Here is a 25,871-nt window from a genome sequence, read left to right as displayed (position 1 = left end):
AAATGATCATTTATTATAAAAATATATATGTATCACAACTTGTTTTTGTTTCATTCGGGACTCATGTCCCATTTTTGGCTAAAAAATTCAGGACTTATGTCTCAGTAGGGTGGGACATTAGCCCCAAATCGAATTCGGGACTTATGACCCATCAAAATGGGACATAAGTCCCGAAAAAGAAATTCGAGACTTATGTCCCCGGGACTTATGTCCCTGCGCCGGTTAGATCACCTCCTTTGTGCAAGAAGATATATGAAAATTCCGTAAACGTGTTTTATATAATATGGTTTTTATATATGATTTGTATTTTTTTATTCGAAGTCATCGAATATTAACTCATGTGGCAATGGCATGTACTTGTTTGGTTTCATCTAAAAGTATGATATTTTGCCTTATAATCAATTCTTTCATACTTTTTCATAAAAATATTATTTCCCATTAATCCATAACCTACAATGGTTAATTAAGGTTGTGATTTGAAATGTGCAATTTATTTTGACTGGAGAAGAAGCAACTTTCCATAAAGAAAAATTCGCACTTTTTCTTTATGGAAAGTTGCTTCTTCTGTCATTACCTAATGTATTGATTTGAAAAGAGAATTTGTTTGTTTTGAATATATGTATTGTAAAAGTATGTTTTTTTTTTTATTAATTACACCATTTAATGCTCCAATATCTATGACGACCTTATCCATTTTCCAAATGGGAATACATTTTAGATAATTTAATTCGTTTGTGTAGGTATTGCTTCAAATACATTATCATGAATTGATCATATTTCGCTAGATATACTGTATCAGTAAACAATACTAAATTTAATTTTATCTTTTAAAAAGGGATTTCACCAGAACCCACCAAATCGAAATGCATCCCAAATTCGACCAAATGCACCTATGCAACAACAACAAATTCAACATCAACAGCCACAATACAACCTACAACAAAATATGAATAACAATAACCGTTATATTGCACCACTCGGTGGTTCAAGAGTGCAAGGAAATGACCAACAACAACAAAATTTACAACAGCAACAAAATTTACAACAGCAAAATATGCAACAAACTCTCCAACAAAATCATCAGCTCCCACAACAGCACTCACAGCAACATACGCCACAGAAAAAAACACGCTATTTCATAGCAATGTTTGACTATGATCCCAGCACAATGAGTCCCAATCCAGATGGATGTGACGAGGAACTTCCATTTCGAGAAGGAGATACTATAAGGGTAAATTTAATTTATTGTCTAACATAGGGTATTGCCTTTTTCTGACCAACAGTGCACACGAACAGTGAAAGGAAGCGTTGAGCTTGATATCAAACTTTGCAGTCTTAGAGTAACTTTGTGTGTTTTCTCAAAATAACTGTTTATATCTTGCAATACAAAAGATGAAGGAATATAATTGAATGAAACGTATTTGTCTTAACATTTAAACAAAGACACTCCATATGAAGACCGGAATCATATCTGTCATTCTAGTTTGCCTACAAGCTGAAATGTCGATTTACACGCACACTACTACAGATAAAGTCCATATAGCGCACACTTTAACAACTAATATCAATTTCCACCGAATTGATGATAGATTGATGAAAATGTGAAAATGAGAACAACGAAAATCAAACCGCGTACCTTATCTTAAATGGACAACTTTTTTGCAATAACTAGGTTATTAGGGAAAATGTATTCAATCTGATTCAGAATGTGAGGATTATTAACTCAATCGAAAGGATTTAAATTTTCTGTTAACCAATAAAAGTTGGTAAAAATTGATTTTTTGGCTAAAATATCATTTTAAGAATTAGGATATTTGCTTCAAACTTATTCCATCATAAAATATTGTTTTCTACATTCAGTAAAGTTGACAAGTTTTTTTACAAAACACGAAAACCTACATAAATATGAACAAACTGATGAGAAATTATTTCCGACTCAAGAAATACAAGTAAAAAGATAGATACATATAGATTTTCTTATCTGACAAAAATAATTTAGTAAAAGTTTTAGACATATTGATAGACGGGTACGGATGGGGTCACACTGCCTCGTCTTTTTGTAATGTGTATTCTATTCATTTATGTTTTAATACATTTGGTATTGGCATCACTTTTATAAAACTTCCTTTTAACAAAATATCTGACCAAATAAATTGTCCCTTTTTCAAAATCTTGCTCTAATATAAAATCACAGATATTCACCAAAACCTACAATTCATTTACATTTAAAACATAATAAAAGAACAAAATTCCTGATTTAAAACTTAATTGGAATGTTAAATGATTGTGAAAAATATGCTATTTGTGAAACGATATACATACACTAAACACTCTTTGTAAATTTTAAAAACCAAACTTCTTAAATATTTGCAAAAAGTGCTCTTCGTAGTAACGACTTAATTATTGTTTGTCACGAAATCATGATCACTATACAAAGTAATTTTTATTTTAACATTTATTTTAATGAAAATAATATTCAACTTTTTCACTTATAAGGAATATAATATGTACACCGTAGCAATAGAAAATTTTACAACACATCCTTCGTTCATTTTGAATATAAAAGAAATTGATGTATATTTTTTTAGTAATGGTTTACCCATAATAAGCGTAAATTGTGTATGTCTTACTATAGGTTTTCCTGGAGTGTTTTATTCTTAAGATGATATTAGCACAATTATATTTAGTTTAAATTGTTAAATTCGTTTGAATATTTTCAATTAAAAAACTGCAATCGGCCAAAAACAACGATTGAAAAAAAAGTCAGCTGTCAAAACAAATATTAAATATATTTTTTAAGTTTTTGTGACTTTATAATTATAAAATTATAAATACAACAATGCCAACAAATGGCTGTCTTTGCTTTTAAATTTAAATTATTCTATTTTGTTGTACAGATTTTTAGAGATTCGGGTCAGGTGGAAATTGTCCCGCACCCCATTGCAGGCAAAAAGTTTTTAAAAATCACTAATGACATATTCTTGGTTAGCATCATATAAGCCTATGTATTTTAAAAATATAAAATTAATACAAAATAGTGATTCTAGATTCATAATTCCATTCTCTAAAATATTTATAATTTAGCTAAATATAATGAACTTGTGTGTGTTTATCATATTTTGATTCACCTTAAAAAAGGGATTCTTATTCAACAGGCTTAAAATAGTAACTTACTTTGGGTGGCGCTACAGTCCGGGGCGGACCAGGACATCAACCAACATGCGTTTCCAGCCAGATCAGTCCCTAGCTAGCTGTATCCAGTTTCACACGCCAAGTTAGTTGAGGTCCTATCCCACCTGCGTGCGCCACCTGAGTCGCGGTCTTCCTCTACTGCGCCGTCCCTCGGGATTGGATTCGAAGACCTTCCGGGCTGGAGCGTTGTTGTCCATCCACTCTACATGACTTAGCCATCTAAGCCGTTGCACATTAATTCTGCTAACTAGGCAGGTGTCGCTGCCCTCATTGACCACTGAACCCATCTTTTTCGCTTCCGTCGCAATGCTCAAAAACGCTACACTGACATCACGCTTTGATCTTCCAACTATGTCAATATCATCTGCATATCCGAGTAATTGGATGGACCTTTGGAAGATTGTGCCTCTAGTGTTGACGGTTGAGATTTGCACAATTCTTTCCAGAACGATGTTGAAGAAGTCGCATGAATGTGCATCGCCTTGTTTAAAACCTTTTTTGACATCAAATGTATCGGTAAGATCTTTTCGACCTTGATAGAGCAGCGTGCATTCTCCATCGTCATTTTGCACAAACGGATAAGTTTTACAGGGATGCTAAAACTAGACATTGCTCTGTAGAGCACTTCCCTATGGATGCTGTCATTCGCGGCTTTAAAATCGATAAAAAGGTGGTGGGTATTGCTTTGAAGTTCCTGGGTTTTTACCAAGATCTGCTGTAGTGTGAATACTTGGTCGATAGTAGACTTTCCTGGTCTGAAGCCACACTGATAAGGACCTATCAGGTTGTTGACGAACGGCTTCAGACGTTCACATAATACGGCAGATAGGATCTTATATGCAATGTTGAGCAGACTGATGCCTCCACAGTTGGCGCAGTTTAGAGGGTCTCCTTTCTTATGTATCGGGCACACTATGCTGAGATTCCACTCATCGGGCATGCTTTCTTCCGACCAAATTTTGCAGATGAGTTGGTGCATGCTCCCTACAAAGCCATTGGCTGCTGCTTTGAATAGTTCGGCAGCGATGCCGTCAGCTCCAGCAGCTTTGCTTGACTTAAGTTTAGATATAGCTACTTCGTCAAGGTCGGGTAGGTGGAATTGTTTATCTGCGTTGCCGAGGTTAAGTGGTCCTATCTCCCTTACAGCGGAATTTGGTTCGTCATCGCCGTTATATAATTTGGAGAAGTGATCTTTCCATATCCTCAGCATCGGCTGCGGTTCAACTACGATGTTCCCCTGATCGTCTTTACAGGCTTCGGATCGTGGCTGGTACCCTTGGGAGGTTGTTTTTACCATTTGGTAAAATTTACGAACCTCATTCTTGGTGTGGCATCCCTCTATCTCCTCGATCGCGCGCTTCTCATGCTCTCTTTTTTAAATCTAAGAAGCCGGTGTTCCTCTCTCCTCTTCTGCTCGTAGAGCTCGCGATCAGTTTTAGTCCTTTTGTGCAGCGCCGTTTTGTATGCATAAAATAGTTAGATTTTTAATTTTTTTTATATTTCTATTTGAACGCGTCTGGATATTCATTTTGGCGAGAGTACAATAAGTAAGGCTTCAAAGTTTGATGACAGTTTTGTATAGAACAGTTAAAAACAATCATTTTTTAGTATGGGAGGGGGGATCTATCTCCCCCCGTTTAGGCAGTAGGGACAATTAAAAAAAATATGTACGTTAAATGGAAAACAATTATTTAATAATATTGGTAGTACTTACAACTAAGTTGTATACATTTTTTTTAGCCAAAACTTTTGTCTAATGTTTTAAGCTTAAAATTTGTGTACAAAAAAGTTTATTAAAAGGTTTAAAGCGTAATTTTTCAAAACTTGAAGATTATCTACTACTGTTTTTTAAGAATTTATTGCTCTTATTTGTTTTTGATCAAAATAATCTAGTTTTCAGTTTTCGAACAAAACTAAATAAGAGCAACATACTCTCAAATAAAAACAATAGTAGATAATCTTGAAGTATTAAAAAATTACACTTTAAACCTTTTTTTTGACTTTTTTTACTCAAATTTTGAGTTTAAAACAATTTTTTTTCAAAAACTATGCATAGTTTTGACTTGATTTAAAAACAAGCTAATAGACAAAAGTTTTAGCTTTAAAAAAATGTATAAAATTTAGTTGTTAAGTTTTAATTTTAGTTTGGTTTGACATTTGAACTCTTCCAAATTGTTCATTTTTTACGTTTCATCACCCGTGCGAAACAAAAAAAACTGAATGTTTGGATTGGAGGAATAAAATGGTCCATACTTCTTTAAAACCTATGTTGGCGAAAACGTAACAGTCAATTATGACCGCTTTATAGACATGACACAAACAACATATCGCACAGCTCGTAGCACAATTGATGTGTTAACCTGAACTCTTGATAACGATATATGTAGTCTCACGACCCGTGAATTCTCCTCTAAGATCGTTTTATTTAATGCCAATTGACTATTTTCTGTGGAGATGTGTGATATTCGCTAGTCTACGCCGCTAAACCCGAAGCAGTTGACCACTCGAGGGACAACATTCGCCGGGTTATTGCCTATATACAGTAATTAGACCTCCAGACTAGAATATATCCGAGCCAACAGTGAATGTAATATGTCAGAAATCATATTTTTATAACAATACAGAAGATTATTTTTCGAATAGAGCAAATTGCATGTCAATTAAAAAAAAAATTTACTTGCCATGTTCCATTTCAAAGTTTTACAAAAAAAAAAACACTTTATGTGTGTTTCAAATCAAATTATGTTTATTGCAAAGTATATATTTAATTTAAAAATGAAATGAAATTATATATGTAAATTCCACATACATATGTATGTATGTACTGTACACACATATCAATTTCAAATTTGTACATTATTACGAACTAAGTACATAAAGTACATAATTATACGAGTTTTTAAAGATTTTGTGTAGAAATTTAATACAAACAATTAATAATCTGTACATTAGAGAAATTCTTGCAATACGTCGGATTAAATACACAAAAAAGTTTTCTTAGAGTTTTACAAGATATAAACATTTATTTCGGTAAAAAACATAAGAACTTTTGTCTACTCCTAAATTCAATGCCCAACACCTCATCATTATGAACAATTTTTTGCTAGGCTCATAGTCTAATGCATTACCTGCATGAGGAATACCGTAAACAGAAGAATGCATATTTCTTGAAGCTTTTTGAATGACAATCTCTAATGAAATATATAACACATGAAATTATCGCTGCAATCTAACTAATCTCAGAATATCCATGAGGTCGCATCCAAGTCTGCTATTTTTTTTAGTAACAATATTTTTAAAAGTATTTCGAAGGAATAATTTATTTAAACTCTTTTAATTTATTATAAGCCGACCACTTTGACAGCGATACAGTCTCCAAAAAAGAACTGAAAAAATCGATCACTTTAATTTTTTGGATTTTTTTTTTAAATTTGAAAATAATACCCTAACGTATGCACCTACCTAAGTATTAACAATCTACTACAACTTTTTCAGGTATATGGAGATAAAGATGGGGACGGGTTTTACTGGGGTGAACTACGAGGTAGAAGAGGATATGTACCCCATAATATGGTTACAGAAATAGATGAAAGCCAAACTAATCTGGGAGCGTCTAGTTCAGTTCCTGTTGTCAAACCAATTGCAACGACGACGCAAAGCATGCGAAATATAAGCAGAGATCGATGGGGTGATATCTACGCAAATACGCCTGTTAAACGAATGGTCGCACTTTATGACTATGATCCACAAGAACTTAGTCCAAATGTTGATGCGGAAGTAAGTTTTACTAAGCTATATAAAATAATAATATACATTTTCAACGCTACTTAATGTTTGGGTATTCTACATATTTACATGTAAATTCTCAGAGCCAAAATATTGCTCAAGAGAAGGATTTTTGGTTGCTCTTATGGAAGTTAGAGATTGCAGAAATGGATTAGTTTAGTTTTTAGTTTTTGCTTCCGTTTCTTTTAATGATAATAGGTTATATAAGCATACATATATACAGGGTGGCAAGTAATAGATGGTACAAATTAAATACAGCAATAGACTAGGTTATGACCTTTCTGAATTTGGTAACTTGTTTATCCCGAATCATAATAGTTTTCGATTAACTGATGTATTTGTTCAAATTTTCCGGAACTTCTACTTTGGACCACTCTTTTCCTTACCCATTCCGTAATGATTTACTAACTAAGGGAAAGAAGTTATTGTAATTGGTCCGATTTGTCACACTTAAAATTATGACATTTCTCGACGTTTCAAGGCATCTAGAATTTAAATAAAAGATTTTTAGGAGATGTCTGTACGTACGTTGTTCGGGAAGCTCTTTTCGTCGTCCATATTCCAAGAACCAGTAAAGATATCTACTCCAAATATACAGAAAATAATGCAGAAAGGAATCTGAAGCAAATTAAGTTGATGGTTTTTTACCATAAAATGCCATGATTTTTATCAGACCACGATTTTATGTATTAATTGTTTAAAATATTGTGCAAAATCCAAAAAGATAAATGATTTAATGTGAAAATAAAATTATTATAGAAGGATTGAGCAAAAGAGTGCTCCAAAGTAGGGACCCGGGTAGATTTAAAAAAAAAAAAACATTGAATAAAGAATGATTTTTGCTCTTACTAAATCGCAGTTTGCTTTTTTAAATTTTTATTAAAATTGGCGAAATCGGTATGATTCTACTAAATTATATAAAATCATATAAATACTTACACTGGAAGTTATATAACTATATTAATTCTTTGCTTTTCATTTTATAGCAAGTGGAACTTAGTTTCAAAACTGGTGAACTTATACTTGTGTATGGGGAAATGGATGAAGATGGATTTTTCATGGGTGAACTGGATGGGGTCCGTGGCCTAGTGCCATCAAACTTCCTGGCTGAAGCACCTGAACAATACAACAATCAGATGTCCTCAAGTGGTATAAACATGGCGGCACAAAGAAACTTAAACAACAGAGGAAAGGGTCAAGGACCAGGAGCTAGAGGACCACCTCCCCCCCCACGAGAAATGGTTATAACAGATTCTTATCAACGTGGTACCATTAGAAAAGGTTTGATGATTTTCGTATATTCTTATTTTTGTATTATGTCTTTAAAAAGGGAATTTTTTGTTCACTTTTGTGTTGCAAAATATTTTTATTTCATAAATATAATCTTATTTTAAGAAATGATATTACGAGTAGAGTAATACAAATTATTTTTACTTTGAAAAAAAAAAGCTTTCGACTTATTCATGAGCTTGTATACTGTGTGCTATGGACACTGAATAGCATTAATTATTAATTTATACGTGTGGTCTATTTCACCAAAATACAAGTTGTAACCACAAATCTGCACTTTTACAAAAAAAATTGTACAAGAAAATTGTATAGACCGTACCGTGTTCGTACTTGTCGTTGCAGCTGGACTAAGATTAACTTTTTATTTGCATTTTTTTTCAATAAAATCTCTTTGACTACATTAGAGGACATTTTTATAATATTTGAAAATGTAGAGTATTCTTACGGACTCGACAAATTTTGAAAATTAATATTCTTTGGTGAAACGGAAAGTTACAAATTAATATTAAAATATGTTATAAAGTTCTAAATAACAACTTAATTGCTAATTTGGTGGAATAGAGAAGGAAATCTTCGCACAAATGTTCCATTGCAAAATATTTAAAAATACAAAATTGTTACCAAGAATGTTTGGTGAAATTATAATAAATCGTAAATCAATATTCTTTTGTGTAACCCCAAATTTGGAAGATGGTGAAATAGGCCGCTGATCTTAAAATCAATTAGAGGAAACATTTAAACTTATATTTCAATTTATTGAACCTCGATAATCTGGTGTTTAATGTGATTTGAACATATAATCGAGGAGGAGTTTACAAATTTGAGCACTAGTTCATGTGATCTACAGCATATTTTGTTCGTGAATTTCGACAATACTTTATATAACATAAACCGTATTCCATTGCAAATTACGAAGTACTTACCAACTTCGTTTTCAAAGAATGCACCTTCACATCTAATGTACTCTAATGTACATGGCGTTGTGATGTAGTTGAAATAATATTATAACTCTTCTTACTCAGGGTTTGGTAAGTCTCTAGTCTTGTTCAACAATTAACAAATTAACAATCAGCATTAACTGTTTTTATCACAGCTAAAATTTTCGGTTTAAGAGTCGGATTTACACACAGTAACCAGCCAACAAAATATGTATTATTGAAAAATAATTAGTCACGAATTTCATACGATTATAAGATATTCTACCTAAAGTGTATGGAAATGTATATTAGACAAGAGTACAGGTTTGTCCTCTCTTTATGTCCTCAATTTATGATTAACATAATTTTTCTACTTTGTGACAATGAGTGACTATTTATGTGACCTCTTTAAAGGTGGCAATATTGTTTTATTTTTTGTCTTTAATTTGGCACTTATTTTAAACCCCTTTATCGTGATGGAAATTGTAAAACCTCATGCTGTTGGAAATGGATGTATTTTTTTTAAATTACTTGATTTATGAGCAAATCGGCGGTCACAGTTCAAAATTTTTAATTATAATCTCATGAAAGCTATCTTTATATCTGACTTCTTAATTTGTTTTTTTTTTTTAGGAAAGAGCGCAAATGACGAGAAGTTCACAATTTCTAACATTAGCCCATTGTTAATGTGTTGTAGTTTTTTATTTGTGAAATAGTTAAAGCAATTTAAATTCATAAATATTTAAGAAATTGCTAACTAACAATAGGCTGTTTAAGATTTTGCTCCAATATTTTTAGATTGGATGTACCTATGCAATTACAATTAATAAAAATTGAGATGGTTCATAGCTTTGCAAATTATATTAATATAAATTCATACGCCTTAAATTCTTTGAAAGGAGACGAAGTGTTATTTGAGCCGAATTGCTTGCGAAGAAGTTCGTAAGTCCCATTTCAAATGAAAATGTTGTCTTTGGCATGTCTTCCTCTCTAATTTCAATTTGATGGTAGCTGAAATTGGGAAAAAGCGTTAAAGAGTATGTGCATCTTCCTAGTTTAATTAAAATGTCTGTTATATTTGGCAATGGATGTTTATCTCCATTTTTTTTCCAATTATTTTACGGTCTGTTTTCAGGTTAAATTTGAAAATAAATGTCATCGACAACGTTCATATCCGATGAATTCGAAGAGCCATTTTCTTTAGGATTGCTCTCAATATTAAAAGTCTGTCCATTCTTTCTCTATTTGTAGGTGGACTTAAAGTGTCCATTGAATCCGATAGTGAGGATCTATTACAACTACTACTAGTGTTAGAATGAGGACTTTGAATAGAACTATTTAATCTGAAATTGTTATTTATTCTCGTTGAACTGTTATTACAATGGCTTGAAATGTTTTTGCATACATATGGCAACTGTCCATTTAGTTTATGGTTGTCATAAAGAGCATTATTACGCAATTAGCTTGGGAGAACAAATTGTCTCTTAAAACTTTCTGTTATTCTCTCTGGCCTGCTAAACTTAATTTCTTACAAAAAAACGAACGTTTTTTGGCTCATCTGAAAAGGTTCAAAAGCAAAAAATGGATGAAAAGAAGAAAAATAAATAGGAAGAGACTTAATAATGTATATTAATAATGTGTAATACTACCTTTTTTTGAAATTGTTTCAAACATTCGGTTTGAAATTAAGTCATAGAGTGTTTTAGTGTATTGGATAAAAATATCTGTCCACGCTGTCTTAATTCTCTCTATTATGGATATCTTATCTAATATTATCCCTCCGACTCATACACTTTACGGGAGAAAAATTCCCAAACATTTTCAACGGTGTTAAGATCAAGCGCGTATGGAGGTCATATTAATATTTCTACATTTTGACTCTCGTTTATTGTTTTACTGACCCGCTGAATAGATAGGAACATTATCTCTGGAATTACCATTCTATTAATTATAAAAGATAAGAAGCTTATGGGGTGGCCTTTTAAGCGCACCTTTGTTGACGTTGGTATTATTCGCGATGTAATAAATTGTAGTTCAATGTTCCGTAATAAGAAATCGCTATCCAAATCGTGACACTGACTTCACAGCTATGCAGAAGGCTTAAATAATGTTTTTCTGTGCGAAAGTCATGAAAGTAATAAATGTATAATAATAAAATATTGGACAGTAAAAAATTAAAAATTATAGCCGCTAACGTAATATAATTAACCCTATTAAAGCATCAATATCATGGACCGAGCAACATTTAAAAATAAATGTTTTTTTTCTGTTTATATAAATATAATGTACATGAATAAATACATAAATGACAAACCAACAGATTAATGTAACAGTGAAAATAAAATTGAAAAAGATGTCAGCATAAGATACATTTATAGCCTACTTATGTTTAAATAAAAATGTTTAAACCAGACCAGACCACAAGCATTTAACTATTTAATCAAGCAATAAATGGAATATCAAACAAATTACGTAATGTTAATCAACTTACAGAAACATATGAAGCACAGTGCCAGCTTATTTTTACGGTACTCGTATAAGGGTTATTAGAAATTAATTTAGAGGCAGATGTTCTGTCTACAAATAGATACTTATTACAGCACAAGCAGCGCTTGCCTTAGGCAGAGATCCAAGTTTTAATTAGTCATATAACGGTGGAAACAACTCAACATACAGTAGTGCTCAAAAGTTTTTAATTTACTGCAATGTAGACAACTCGTAAATTAAAGACTTCTTACAACTGAATTTGTAGGTTGCAGTTGTAATAGCAAGTAAACAAGTTTCGGTGGGATGAACTTCGAGCACATCATATAGTTTTAATTCTCGGCTGTCCAGTAAAGCGGTAGTTTTGCTTATTAGTAGCAATTGTGCTTTATAGTTGAGTTTATTTTTGGTTTTCTGTTTTTTTTTTTTTAAACTGACTTACTTACTTAAGGTGGTGCTACGGTCCGATGCACGCCAAGTTGGTTGATGTCTTCACCCACCTAAATGCGCCACCGAGTCGCGGTCTTCCTCTACTGCACAATCTCTCACGATTGGATTCGAAGACCTTCCGTGCTGGAGCGTTGATGGCCATTGGGTCTACATGATTCTACTTTAATTCTGTTAACTGGGTTAGTGTCGCTATACAGCCCGTACAGTTCGTCGTTTTATCTTCTCCTCCAATCTCCATCTATGCATACCGGACTAAAAATCACATGAAGAATTTTTCTGTCGGAATATTTTAAGCCGTTCTCATCTTTCTTTGACAGAGTCCAGGCCTCAGCGCCATTAATGAGAACCGAGATAGTGAGTGTCTCATAGATGGTGATTTGAGAAACTCGAGAAAGGACTTTACTTTTCAATTTCCTTCTAGGTCTAAGGAAGCAGCGATTTGCAAGAGTTATTTTTCGTTTGATTTCAACGCTTGTGTCATTCTCTGTGTTTATAACGGTGCCTAGGCATACAAAGTACTTAACTACCTCGAAGTTTTAGCTGTCCATGGTGACATTTTGTTTAAAACATCATTGTTCAATATCCTTTTTTGATGACAGCATATTCTTGGTCCTGCTCCATTGACCACTTAACCCATCTTCTTCTCTTCCGTCGCAATGCTCAAAAACGCTTCACTGTCATCACGCTTTGATCTTCCAATTGTGTTAATATCATCAGCGTATCCGAGAAATTGGATGGACCTTTGGAAGGTCGTTACGTAGTACCCGTGGCATGATTGTTAGCGCGATGGACTGTCATGCGGGAGGTCCTGGGTTCAATCCCTGCCTATGCCACCTAACATTTTTTTTCACGGGTACTGCCTCTTGCGAGGAATTGACAAATTCTCCAATAGGAATTCTTGTCATGAAAAGTGCTTTCTCAAATTTTCCGTTCGGATTCGGCTTAAAACTGTAGGTCCCTTCCATCCCTGACAACAGTACTAGCACATAGGAATGGTTGAGAGTTGTCAGTCACTAGGCCCTAGTTCTCAAACGGACTGTTGCTCCACCCAATTTATTTATTTTTTTTGAAGTTCGTTCCTTTAGTGTTAATGGGTGAGTTTTGCACAATTCTTTCCAGAACGATATTGAAGAAGTCGTTATCTAAAACCTTTTTTGACATCAAATGCATCGGTGAGATCTTTTCCCAACTTGATAGAGCAGATTGCGTTCTTCATCGTCATTCTGCCGTAGTGTGAATTTTTGGTCGATAGTGGTCTTTCCTGGTCTGAAGCCATACTGATAAGGACCTATCAGGTTGTTGACGCGCGGCTTCAGACGTTATACGCAATGTTAAGTAGACTGATGCCTCTGTAGTTGGCACAATTTAGATAGTCTACTTTTGTATGTATCGGGCAAACTATGCTTAAAATTCCTCCATTATTGTATATATATTTACTATAGTAGATACTGTTATGAGACGAAATTTTTTTTTTTTGTATCAAAGTACTTGGTAGGGAATTTAGAATGAGGAGAAAATTACTAAAGAAAGAATGAGAAAAGTAAATTTGTTTAAGTTTCATAAGCATTAATATGTTCGAGGGAGATAGCCAAAATACAAATGTCAAACGAAAAAGGAAAAATATTTGATTACATTTTTTTTTGCTTTAACGTGGGAATGTAGAGGAGTTGTGCATATGCATACATATGTTTGTAGCTATGTATACTTTACCGTTGTAGGTATTTCGAATTTGAAAATTCTCGTTTTATTTTAAATTTTCAATTTTTGTGAATAATGAAATGTTGCCATATTTGGCATATACAAATACACATGTTTGTAGCTATGTATGTATATTATAAGGTTGTAGGTTTTTTGAATTTAATAATTCTCCTTTGATTTTAAATTTTCAGTTTTGAATTTTTCCGAAAATTGAAATGTTGCCATATTTGGCATATGATGTATTAAAGATTGTTGTTGTTATTATTGCGTATTATTTGTTATTTGTACGCATCAAGTACAAATACAATCAAAATTGCATACATTAAAAGGTATTCAAAATTGGGTCGTTTTTTTTTTGTTTTTTTTTAACGGCTTAAGAGAATGTACGGCACTGAATTTTTAATTTTCTTATAAAAACATGTAAATAAATAAATATAGTATGTACGTTGAAAAATTAACACAAGTGTCAATGCCTAAATTGGAAAGGCATAAAACTTATATATGAGATATCATAATTAAATGGTAGTAATTTGGACAGAATGGAAGTGTTTCTTGTATGGAGAATTATAATAACAGTACAGACCATTTTACTTTTTTTGGTTTTAATCTTTTGAGATCTGTTCTTGTAAAAGATTCAAACATAATTGTTGGAGCATTGCAAGCCAAGTATGAACCTTGTTTTAAGAGTTTCTTACTTACAACATTAACATGACCATGCTTCCACATAAGTTTGAACATGAGAACTTACCAAGAAATTCGCAGATAATTTGAGCTTTAGCTGCAAGTATTGACGCAATCGAAATTATTAATGAATATCTTATCAAGAAAAAAATCCTTTTGAAAGCAAAAGAGTCCCTTTTAAAGTAAAGGGTGATTTTGTAGCTATTATCTTTTTGGCAACATTGGTTTAAACAGCTGACGCACATTTTGTGTTTCATTTCATTGTCAAACATCTTCAGTTTGGTCTATAATTTAACCATGAATCGTCCTACAAACACTCAACACTTGCAAATTATTAAATTTTACTCTCAAAACAGCTGCTCTGTTGAGAAAGTTCATCGCACGCTTCTTCTAGCAAGCGAAGCTTATTTTTGGCTCAATGAATATCAGCCAGAAGCATTTCAAGAGCTACCAATGCATCCAGAAAAAGTCACAGTTTGGTGCAGTTTATGGGCTGGTTGCATCATTGGACCGTACTTCTTCAAAGATAATGCGAATCGTAACGTAACTATGAAACGTGAGATGATATCCAACTTTTGTTTACCCAGTTGGCCGCCTAGATCGTGCGATTTAGCCTTAAGACTATTTTTTGTGCCAAAATTGGACTAATCGGATGGACCATTTAAGGCGCAGTCAAAGTCAACATTTGCAAGAAATATTCTTCAAAACTTAAATTATATGGACCGTACTATCCGTTTAAATAAATATTTCATGCATTTTTTGAATTTATATGTGTTTTTATTTAACTTTACTATAGCTTTTAAAAGCTCACCCTTTATATGCATATACCTATACATATACATATGAAACGGACAAGCTAAAGGAGCTATATCACACTAAATTGTTGGTATGAAAAAGATAAAATATAATTTTTTTTTAATTTAAGAGTCATATCAAAAATAAAGACAATTATCGGGAACACCCTATTGAATTGAAAAACAAATATATTAAAAAATATATCATATTAACTACCTACCCCAACAAATACTCTTGCAGTACTTTTTTGCGTTGTTATTGTTTTCCTTATACTTTTTCAATTTCTTGCCAAAGCATAACCGTAATAACTTTCCTCTTCAAGTATAATATGCATACACACGTATAATGTCAAAACGTTGTTGCTATTGTCTCCCTCGATCTCCTACTACATTTGCATATGTTCTTCTCTATTTTCTATCCCTTAATTATTGTTGAAATTTCCCTCATTCTCAACTCTTCCCAACAATTGCGGGACATAAAAAAGGGATTAAATTCAATCATCTCCACGCCTCTCAGATGTCGCTTCGATCGTTTCTCTTCATGAGAGTACTATAGTAAATATATATATATTGATTCCTCTCATCGCCCATATTTTGCATGATCCCTACAATTTTAGGCCGAATCCGAACGGCTTATTTGAGAAAGCACTTTTTCATGACAAGAATTACTCTTGGAGGATTTGTCAATTCCTCGCAAGAAGCAGTACCCGCGAGAATTATTTTTTTTTTAAATTAAGGTGGCACAGGCAGGGATTGAACCCAAAAACCCTTGCATAACAGTCCAACGCACTTTTTTTTTTTTTTTTTTGTGTTTTTTTTTTGTATTTTTTTTCGTGCCGCCATGCCTATTCTACTTTAAGCAAAACCCTTATACTATTGAACAAGTATGTAAGCCGGCCAAGGCTTAAAACCCCATCCCGACTACCCAATATCAAGTGCCGATTGAAGCCACCAAAACTGGTTCTCCTGCTTCACCCTATCAGTTCGGTCCCGTTCGGACACAGCCCTACTGAACCGAAGGAGCTCTGCTCCGCCTTGTGTCATAACGTCCCGATTCTACAGGAGTCGCCTATCCACGGTTCGTCGTCTGACTTGGTAGATTAACGGAACTGCCAATCTATCCTGTATCAGACCGCATCTATCTAAAAAGAGGAATGCCTATGGGGAATGAAGCCGCTCAAGCGTGCACTCTCAAAATACTCGTCGTTCGGATAGAACGCCTCGAAAATGAAATTGTTGGTCGAAGACATAGCTCTTGCAATTAGACCTCGAACGAGTTTTATCACGAAATTGTCAATTCTGTTGATTCAAGCCCGTTGTATAGGAAATCGTTGGAATAGTAATGCACATAAGAAGATTCGGCTGTTCGACATCTCTGGCAATGGTCAGAGCAGCATTTATATGTGTGTCTGTCAAAATATAAATACTAATCTAACCAGAAACCGAGGTAATTCACTACACTTTTGCTCTCTAATGGCTGCCCGTGAAGATCAACGATGACCATCTTGCGCCAATTCTTGCACGTATCCCTCGTGGCCCCAGCCATAGGAGTCCGAAACAGAATTGTCTCTGACTTCTGGACATTTATTTTCAGTTTAAAGTCGTCGCAATATCGCTGAATCTTGTCGAAATCACGCTGCAAGAGAATTCTAATAACCTCAACCATTCGGGCCGTTCTGTACGCAATTAGATTGTCGGCGTACGCAATTGCCTTTGTAAGACTACCTATCAGATCGATGGTGTAAATGCTGAAGAAAATCGGCGAATTCACCGCTCCCTGTTGAAGACTATTTTTAATTGAGAATGTTGTGGTAGAAGTTACATTGCCACTTTTGACAACAAACTTTCTACAGTTAAGCATATCAAAAATTATATTCAACAATGCCAAGCCTGCTCAGTTTTAGGTGAAGACTTTCTTACTATAGGGTGTCAAAAGCCTTTTCCAAATCAACCAGAACAGCACCTGTGCATTGTTGGTTTGATTTATTCCATTGGATATCAGAAACGAGTTTAGACGCAGCATGAATTGTGTCATGGCCCGCCTTGAACCCGAACTGTGTATCCGGAATTATTTTGTTGTCCGCAGCCCACTTAGTCAGAGCCTTATTAATGATTTTTTCGAAAACTTTGCTGATGCTCGGAAGAAGACTTATCGACCGAAGATTTGACGGGTTGGAGTTGTCCTTTCCCTTTTTCGGGAGAGGATGAACCACAGCGGTCTTCCAATGCATTGGATAATATGCATTATTCAGTGCATTGTTGAAGGGTGTGGTGTAAATGTCAATTGCTTCCATCGGTAAATGTCTTAGTACAACTTTGGATATACCATCGACATTTACTGACTTTTTGTTTTTTATTGAATTATGGATAAGCTGAAGCTCAACCTTCGTCACTATGACTTGGTCCCTTTTGCTCGGCGATTAAGGCATTTGCCAAGGAGTCGTCATTGAACCGCATGAAACCGCTGTTCTCAGATCGCCAATGTATGATATCATTACGTAGGTAATAGTCATTAAGTACGGCTCTGTTTTCCAGGTCGTGGTTGGGGCGAATGCTAACATTCACCTTGTACACTTGCTGGAAAGCAGCTCCCACCGCCTCCAATTTTTCCTTCGGATCTTAAATTATATAAAAGTCATTGTCAAATATGGCTTCTTCTGGATCTATTTGCGCTGTCCTGAGTACGTCTCTGTTTTCTTCGGTTCTTTGGAGTTTCAGACTGGGAAGGTCATTGTCGTTCTTTTTCCTGAATATCTTGTTGATTGTAGGGAACAGACTAGGGTCACTCGAATTAACTGACTGACTTCAGTGTCCTGTTACCGTGAATGGAGCTCGTTACAGAAGCATGATCGAGGAATTTTTTCTTCCAAGACTCGAAGAAATGAACGTTAGGAACGTGTGGTTTCAGCAACATGGAGCCACAGCACACACAGCACGAGACTCAATGAATTTGTTGCGACAACATTTCCCTGACTGCCCCATCTCTCTCAGAGGCGATCTCCAATGGCCGGCACGCTCTCCAGATTTGACTCCATGCGATTTCTTTTTATGGGGTTATTTGAAATCCCTGGTTTATGTCGATCGACCACGGACCAAAGCACACCTCAAGAACAACATTCGCGACGCCATTGCCAACATACCGATTGATATGCTGCGAAGAGTGGATACCAATTTCAAAAATCGACTTCATCAATGTATGCGCAATGGGGGTCGCCATTTATCCGATGTCATTTTTAAGACTGCAAAAAAAATTGGAATATTGTATTCTCGAATAAAAAAAAATTTAAACAATAACTGAAGTACTTTTTTTTATTGACCTTTCAAATAATTAAGTTTCTCTGGTGCACCTGTATATGAATGTGTGACTTTTATATATTTCTTTTTTTTTTTTGGGTGACACAAGAATCCGTTGCGAACCAGGGCCTAGTGACTTAAAACTCTCAACCATTCCTGTGTGCAAATACTGTTGTCAGGAATGGAATTGACCTACAATTTTAGGCCGAATCCGAAAGGCTTATTTGAGAAAGCACTTTTTCATGACAAGAATTACTCTGAAGGATTTGTCAATTCCTCGCAAGAAGCAGTACCCGCGAAAATTATTTTTTTTTTAAATTAAGGTGGCACAGGCAGGGATTGAAATCAATACCCCTTGCATGACAGTCCAACGCACTAACCATCATGCCACGGGTATGTTTTTAATATTTAAATAATTAAGAAAAAAAAGGAAATATAATAATTAACGACAACAATCAGTTAATCTATTTATGTAAATGAAATAATTTGTGTATGTGTGAACGTTTTGAATTATGAATGTGTGAATATATGAAATGAATTAATGTGTGAGTGTATGATTGTAAAAGAGCACGAATATTTCCTTAGGGTACGAATTTATTTTTCCTTTTTTTATAGATGTCCTATTTCTTTTTTATTTGCTTTTGTAAATTTTTTTTTGTTTTATAATAAGCGCACACTCAGAGGGATATACTACCTTTAATATGTAGACACAGTGTGAGCACTAGGAAAGGGAGAGAGGGGTTGAAAGGAGATGTCGGTGGACATTGGTTTTAAATTCCTGAATATTGCAATAGCTGGGAAAGACAGATTGTGGCAAGGCATTCCACATTCGCATAGTACGGCTAAAGAACGAATCTCTGTACTTTACAGTACGACCGAAGATGAGCTCGAGTGTAAATTGATGAGCATTCCTAGAAGCGCGAGTATTACGGTTAAACTGTTTAAGGGGAGGAATGCAGCTGGCTATTTCACTAGAGCATAAACCATTAAAGTAGTACCCGTGGCATGATGGTTAGTGCGTTGGACTGTCATGCAAGGGGTCTTGGGCTCAATCCTTAATTTAAAAAAAAAAAATAATTTTCGTGGGTACTGCCTCTTGCGAGGAATTGACAAATCCTTTAAGAGTAATTCTTGTCATGAAAAAGTGCTTTCTCAAACTAGCCGTTCGGATTCGGCCTAAAATTGTAGGTCCCCTCCATTCCTGACAACAGTACTCGCACACAGGAATGGTTGAGAGTTGTAAGTCACTAGGCCCTGGTTCACAACGGACCGTTGCGCCCCCCCATTTGATTTGATAAACCATTAAAATAACGGTAAAAGAGGGTGAGACAAGAAACATTTCGATGATGTTCAAGTGACGTAAATGATTTTATGATGGTAATATCACCAATAAATCTAATGCTCTACGTTCAATACTATCCAAGAGGCTTAAGTAAGTTGCAGATGCACCAGCACAGATATGGGAGTTATACTCAAGCTTTGGACGTATGTAAGTCTTGTAAATAACAGCCAGATCAAAGGGAAAGAAAAACTTCTTGCATCGCCTTAGAAAACTCAAACATCTTTCGGCATTTTTGGCGACATCGCGTATGTGATCGTCCCACAAAAGGTGGTTAGTGATACACAACCGAGATTATCGAGATGTTCAGTTTCCTAGATGCAAGTGCCATTTATGGATAATGGCAGGTGAGTTATATTTCGCTTTAACGATACAAGACAGCATTGGGTTTTCGAAGCATTAAATTCCACGCGGTTTCTTATTACCCATTGTACAATGCTGTTTAGGTCGGAATCTAATAAGCTTATCATATTTTGTCGTCGCAGTTCCACATCCGAAGAAGAGGGGTGTAAAATGATAATAATATAAAAATAGAAATGAGATAAAAACCTTGGGGCACACCAGTATTTATTTTGTGGTTTTCAGACTTGAATAAATCCAATACCACTTGTATTGAACGATTCGAAAGCTAATTACTAATCCAATGAAGCAGGATTCATGAAAACCGAAAGCACGCATTTTCGATAAGAGAGCCTGATGCCAAACCCTATCAAATACTTTTGGAATAGCAAGTGCAATAATCTTTCTTTCTCCAAAACTATGTTAAGATTTATACCACTGTTTAGTGAGTTGAACCATGAGATCACCAGCATACCTATTGCTGCGAAAGCCGTATTGTCGGTAATTAAGAAGCTTTGGATCTTCAAGATATTTCTTGAGCTGATAATTAATCAGCGTTTCCATGACCTTGGAAAGAAGGGACGTAAATGCAATCGGTCGGTTATCAGACGGTGATTAAGATTCGCCCTTTTTTGGAATAGGCTAGACAAATGCGGTTTTCCATCAGCTCGGAACTAGACCTGAGGAGTAGGACAGATGAAAAAGCTTACGCAGTGGTTTTGCCAGTGATAAAGAACACCTTTTCAGAAGAATAGCAGGGATACCATCCGGACCAGCAGATTTATGTATGTTAAGATCTTTTAGGACTTTCGCTACAGTACGAGTGAGGAAAAAGATTTGTCCCCCATAGAATCACTAACTCGTTCAAATAGAGTCGGAGTCATAACACTCACTGGCAGCGTTGAATTGGTGGCGAACTGCCTAGCAAAGAGATTAGATTTCGCTAAAGAGCTAACAAAAGGAGTATCATTCACAACGAGCGTAAGAACCGAAGAAGAGGTAGAATTCTTCATGTTTTTACAAATGACCACAATTTTTTACTGCCTTTGGGGCATTGCAGTATTTTTTGCCGTAACTTTTGGTCATGTAAGAAATGATATTTTCTTTTAATTACGTAAGTTGAAGCTGAAGTTTGATAAGCGAAAAGACAGAATTTCCTCTCGGCGGAAATCAAGATGTCCACCTTGGCCTCATGGAATTTGTATGTATCCTTGAATGTTTTTCTTCACAATAATTAAGAAAACAAGTTGTCATAAAGTTCATCTATCTTAAGCATGCACCGTTCCTTAAGATTTTCCGCCAAGGTAAAATAGGTCTCTGACGCGATACAATATCTTCTTAAATTCACCAAGCGAGGGATGGATCATGAGCTAGTCGCATAAGACGGTTGGTTAGCGAATCCACAATTTCCAATTACGATCATCTTGAATTGGTTTCTCCGTTGAGCGTTTAACATTCTTGTACACAAAGAACTCCGAAGAGACCAGGTATCTGATTCTGGTTTTGGTTAATTGTCCCGATCAACTACAGGTACTCGTCTGATTTAAATGAAGGATCAAATCGATTTGTAAGACCTCAGAATTGATAATGTCACTCTTTCATCGACTGCAAACACTCTGGAAACAGCGTCTGGTGCAACACTTTGCGAGCTCGTTTGATGCTCAATTACGAAAAAAAAAATTGTTATAATCTCAAACCCCAATGTGCTAACCTCCCACACAAATCTTTCTGATTCATGAGCCATCTAAGACTCGAATGGTCAGTAATAAAAGTAATAATAGCGTTCAACATACGGCCGAAACTTTATACCCCCAAAGCAGCAGCTAAACATTCAGTAACACTATAGTTACGCTGCGCTTGATTAAGTTTGTAGGAGTAGTAGTTAATTGGTCCTTACAATTCATTATCATCCAACTGACTGAGAACGCAACCTACGCCATTTGACGACGCATCACATAATATAATAAAGGGTTTGTTAAAGTCCGGATTGACTAAGATTGGAGCACTGGGCAGCATTGCATAAGCCAAAGGACATGACCTTGAAATGATATAATGGTCTACCGTGACTCTTTCGAAAGAGGAATTTGCTAGAAAGCATCTTCAAGGTCAACACTACTAATGTAATGTGTATCCGATTGACGACATAAAAGATTCTCTACGTTGGGAAATGGATAGGCGTCATTTTCTGTTGCTTTGTTGAGCTTCCTGGAATCGAGACATAAGCGGTTTTTTCCTGGCTTACGTACCAAAACCAATAGAGAGCTATAAGCGCTTTCGCTTTCTTCAATTACATCTAACGCCAACATTCTACCCAGTTCTTCGTACATTAGTTTTTGAATGGCAGGAGACACGGTATAATGACGTTGTTTAATGGGCTCGGTATCGCCGGTGTTTTTCGAGTGTCCATTGCTTTGGTTTGATCATTTGACAGTTCGTGAGCGTTTGGATCACTTATTCTGTATGACGACAAATGGCAAATTTCCGAGATTATCTGTGGAGCAATTTGGAATAGTTTTCAGAGGTTTATGCCAATATACAATGGTTGTTCGAGAGATGGAAATATGTACATCTTCATCTTCTTGGTTTCTTGTTTGAAAGTTATCTTGATTGTTAGCTCCCATATAATTTGTTGCATCTGTCCACTCACGGTCGTAACAATAGATTTAAAGTTTTTGCAAGGAAATCCTAAATTTTTCATAAGTTCTAAGTACCCTGTACCTAGACAACCAATACTAACACCGCTATCTAATAGACCAAGAATTGACTTTCCAAAAAGTGACACATTTGCATATGGTCTTGGGTCTTCACTATTAAAAATTATACTAGAACAAATTTCTTTACACATTTTTCTTTTATTCTTAAAATGATCTCTCAACTTTGCTTTTTTTTATAAACAGGGACCATAATTCCATTACGAACTTCGTAATATTTACTTATCTTTAATGAAGCGGCACAATATTTCTAGATGGACAAGAGTTTTGAATATTTTCGTAGGTCGTTTAATAATTCTAATTTGTGTATTTTTGGATTCGCAATCATAAGAGAAATCTAGTGTTTTCGTCTGGTCAAGTGTTTTTTGAATTACAGGTTGATTGTTAATAGAAAGTGTTTTGAAGGTTCAGGTTGATTCGAAAAATCAAGTGTTTTTGAACCTTCCAGTTCAGTGGTCAATTTAGGTAAGGAAAAGTCAGGTATGTTATCAGAATTTGTTGTAAAATTTCTAAAATGAATTCTCTTTGTTTATTTTGGATCCGCGTTTGGTCTCTCAGGACAAAACGCTGCGGTAGCGGTCGAATTGACCTGTTAAGGTTTTCTCGAACAGTGAGAACAGTTTTGTTTTGTTACGTTTTCCAGGCCGCATTTATAACAGAATAGATCCCGTTGATGATCTGGTCACTGAAAGAACGAATGACCCTTCTTTTTGAAGTTCCAACAAGTGTACTTTGCTAAATTTGAATTCAAAATGTTTAAAGCATAAATATTATGCGGCTCTTCTGAAACGGTTTCAATTTCACTAATTTGTTTTTTTTTTACTGTTTTGTTTTTCTGCCAAACTCTGGGTCAAGAATGCAATGAGAAGTTCTCCTGTCCTCATACCTCATACCACTGAAAATATAGCTGCTGTTAGTGAAAGTCTTGAAGAATTTGTCAATTTCTCGTCGTTCTCAAGAATTAGGGCTGTCTTGTGGCACATTTTGGCATATTTTGCATTTGGATCTACATCTACATCCATATAAAGTCCAGCACAAGAACTGTAGCTAGATGACCATTCACAACGTCGTGGTTACGACGAATGGTTGCTTGAACAAAATGCGGTGGACAGCTATTTTTCGAACTTTCACCGTGCTTGATTTCTTTCGACCATATTTTACAGATAAGTTGGTGTATGCTCCTAACCAAACTATCTCCAGCTGCTTTGAAGAGCTTGGCATTCAAGCCATCTGCGCCAGAGGCTTTGTTAGACCTCACCTAAGATCTGGAAATCTGCACTTCTTCTTAGTCGGGCAGACTGTAGTGTTCTTTTTGGTCGTCTTAGTTGAATGAGTACTCCTGACTAACAGCGGAATTCAGTTTGTCGTCGCCTTTATACAGTCTGCAGGAGTAGTCCTTCCTTATCCCCAGCATTGACTGCGGTTCCACTAAAATGTTCCCACTTTCATCTTTTGGGCTTCTAATATGTCGTGATAGCCCTGTTCACTAAGTAGTTCAACCTAACTGGAACTTCAGACGTCACTATCTGCTGCCGTCTGGATAAAAAACAATTAAATATATTAAATTAAAACTAGTTTTATCTTGTAAAAAATATTATTTTTAAACATTCAATAAAATTCTAAGAAAATATCCAACTCTTAGTTTTTATGTTATAAATAATACGTCGTTAAAAAAATACAAACTTTTAAGAAATAATGCTTAAATGGATAAGAAATATGTTTATTAAAGGACGTTACGTTGTTAATTAAGCACATTTATTCTTCATTAAGCGTCGAACTTCAGAGTTCGATTGGTCTACAATACAATCTGAACTTATTATGCAAGCGTCTAGAGCCTTAATATAGTAAAACGTATGAAATGAGAATGAGAATGAATATCTTATAATTTCCTTGTTTCACATGCATTAAGTACATCTTTAAAGATAGAGAATTGGAAACAATTCTCTAGAACAACATTTGGAGTTGTATTTGCCGAAAAAAAGTTGAACATTTTTTTTTGGAAATTGAAATTAAATTCTAGATAAATGGTTTGACGTTTTATAGAATAAGAAACATGTTTTTTATTTATATTTGAGACGTTATTTTAGAAAAAAAGTTGATGACAACTCTTTGGAAGTAACATAAAGAGTATGGAAAACTCAGTGGCGTATTATAATTGTGTAACAATATGCAAAATATTGTTGTAGAAAAATTCAATTGACAACATTTTTTTGAAAAAAACCTACAAAATCAACAAAAAACCGATAAAAAATGGTTTTCGGCTCAAGTAAAATAAAAAAGAATCAGTTAGATCAGTCTACCAGCACTGAAATCTTAATGTTATGTACATAATTTTTTAAATAACTATAAACCAACATTTTGATGCACCAGCTTTAGTTAGATCAAGAAATAAGTATAAAATTATGAATAAATACTTTAATATCTATAAATGTATAGAACTTATTTTATATTATTAGAGTTTTGAGTTGATTTGAAAGTTAAATTTGTTTTTTTTTTCTATGTAATTCTGTAAGCGTTTCGAAATTGAGTTGACTAATTTTACTAATTTTTTTTGTTTATGAAAAACTACACAAGCCCCAAGGCGTAATAACACAAATCGACAAATGTTCTCCAAGAAATGTCAATTCTTCGAAATATGGTCATGTCTACTTATGTGTGTGTTGTGTCGATCTTATTTTCAATGACATGACGGCATAAGTCACCAATGAGTAGAACAGTCAATGAACTCGATGAATTAGACGAAGCTTCATCTTCTTCAGGTCAGGTTCAGGTTGAGGCATTGAATAGAAATATGAAACCGGTGGAGTGCTGGAATTGAAAGAACTCAGGCCATACTTTCCGTAAGTGCCCAGATTCACAACGCAATATTTTAAGTTTCGGCTGGGGACTCGAAAAT

At 34.8% G+C, this 25,871-nt stretch overlaps 1 protein-coding gene across 2 annotated transcripts in view; it reads left to right on the top strand.

The window, feature by feature from the left end:
- LOC129954041 (peripheral-type benzodiazepine receptor-associated protein 1-like) overlaps positions 1-25,871 on the top strand; it is a 134,050-nt gene that overhangs the window by 50,687 nt on the left and 57,492 nt on the right. For both annotated transcript variants that reach the window (XM_056067672.1, XM_056067671.1), the window contains 3 exons: positions 836-1,231; positions 6,688-6,969; positions 7,965-8,259. In XM_056067672.1, the coding sequence (XP_055923647.1) occupies positions 836-1,231; positions 6,688-6,969; positions 7,965-8,259 (973 nt within the window). The remainder of the gene's footprint in view (positions 1-835; positions 1,232-6,687; positions 6,970-7,964; positions 8,260-25,871) is intronic.

The sequence above is a fragment of the Eupeodes corollae genome, chromosome 1 (genome assembly GCF_945859685.1).
Source record: "Eupeodes corollae chromosome 1, idEupCoro1.1, whole genome shotgun sequence".
Lineage (NCBI taxonomy): Eukaryota > Metazoa > Arthropoda > Insecta > Diptera > Syrphidae > Eupeodes > Eupeodes corollae.
This window is presented reverse-complemented; position numbering and strand designations above follow the sequence as displayed.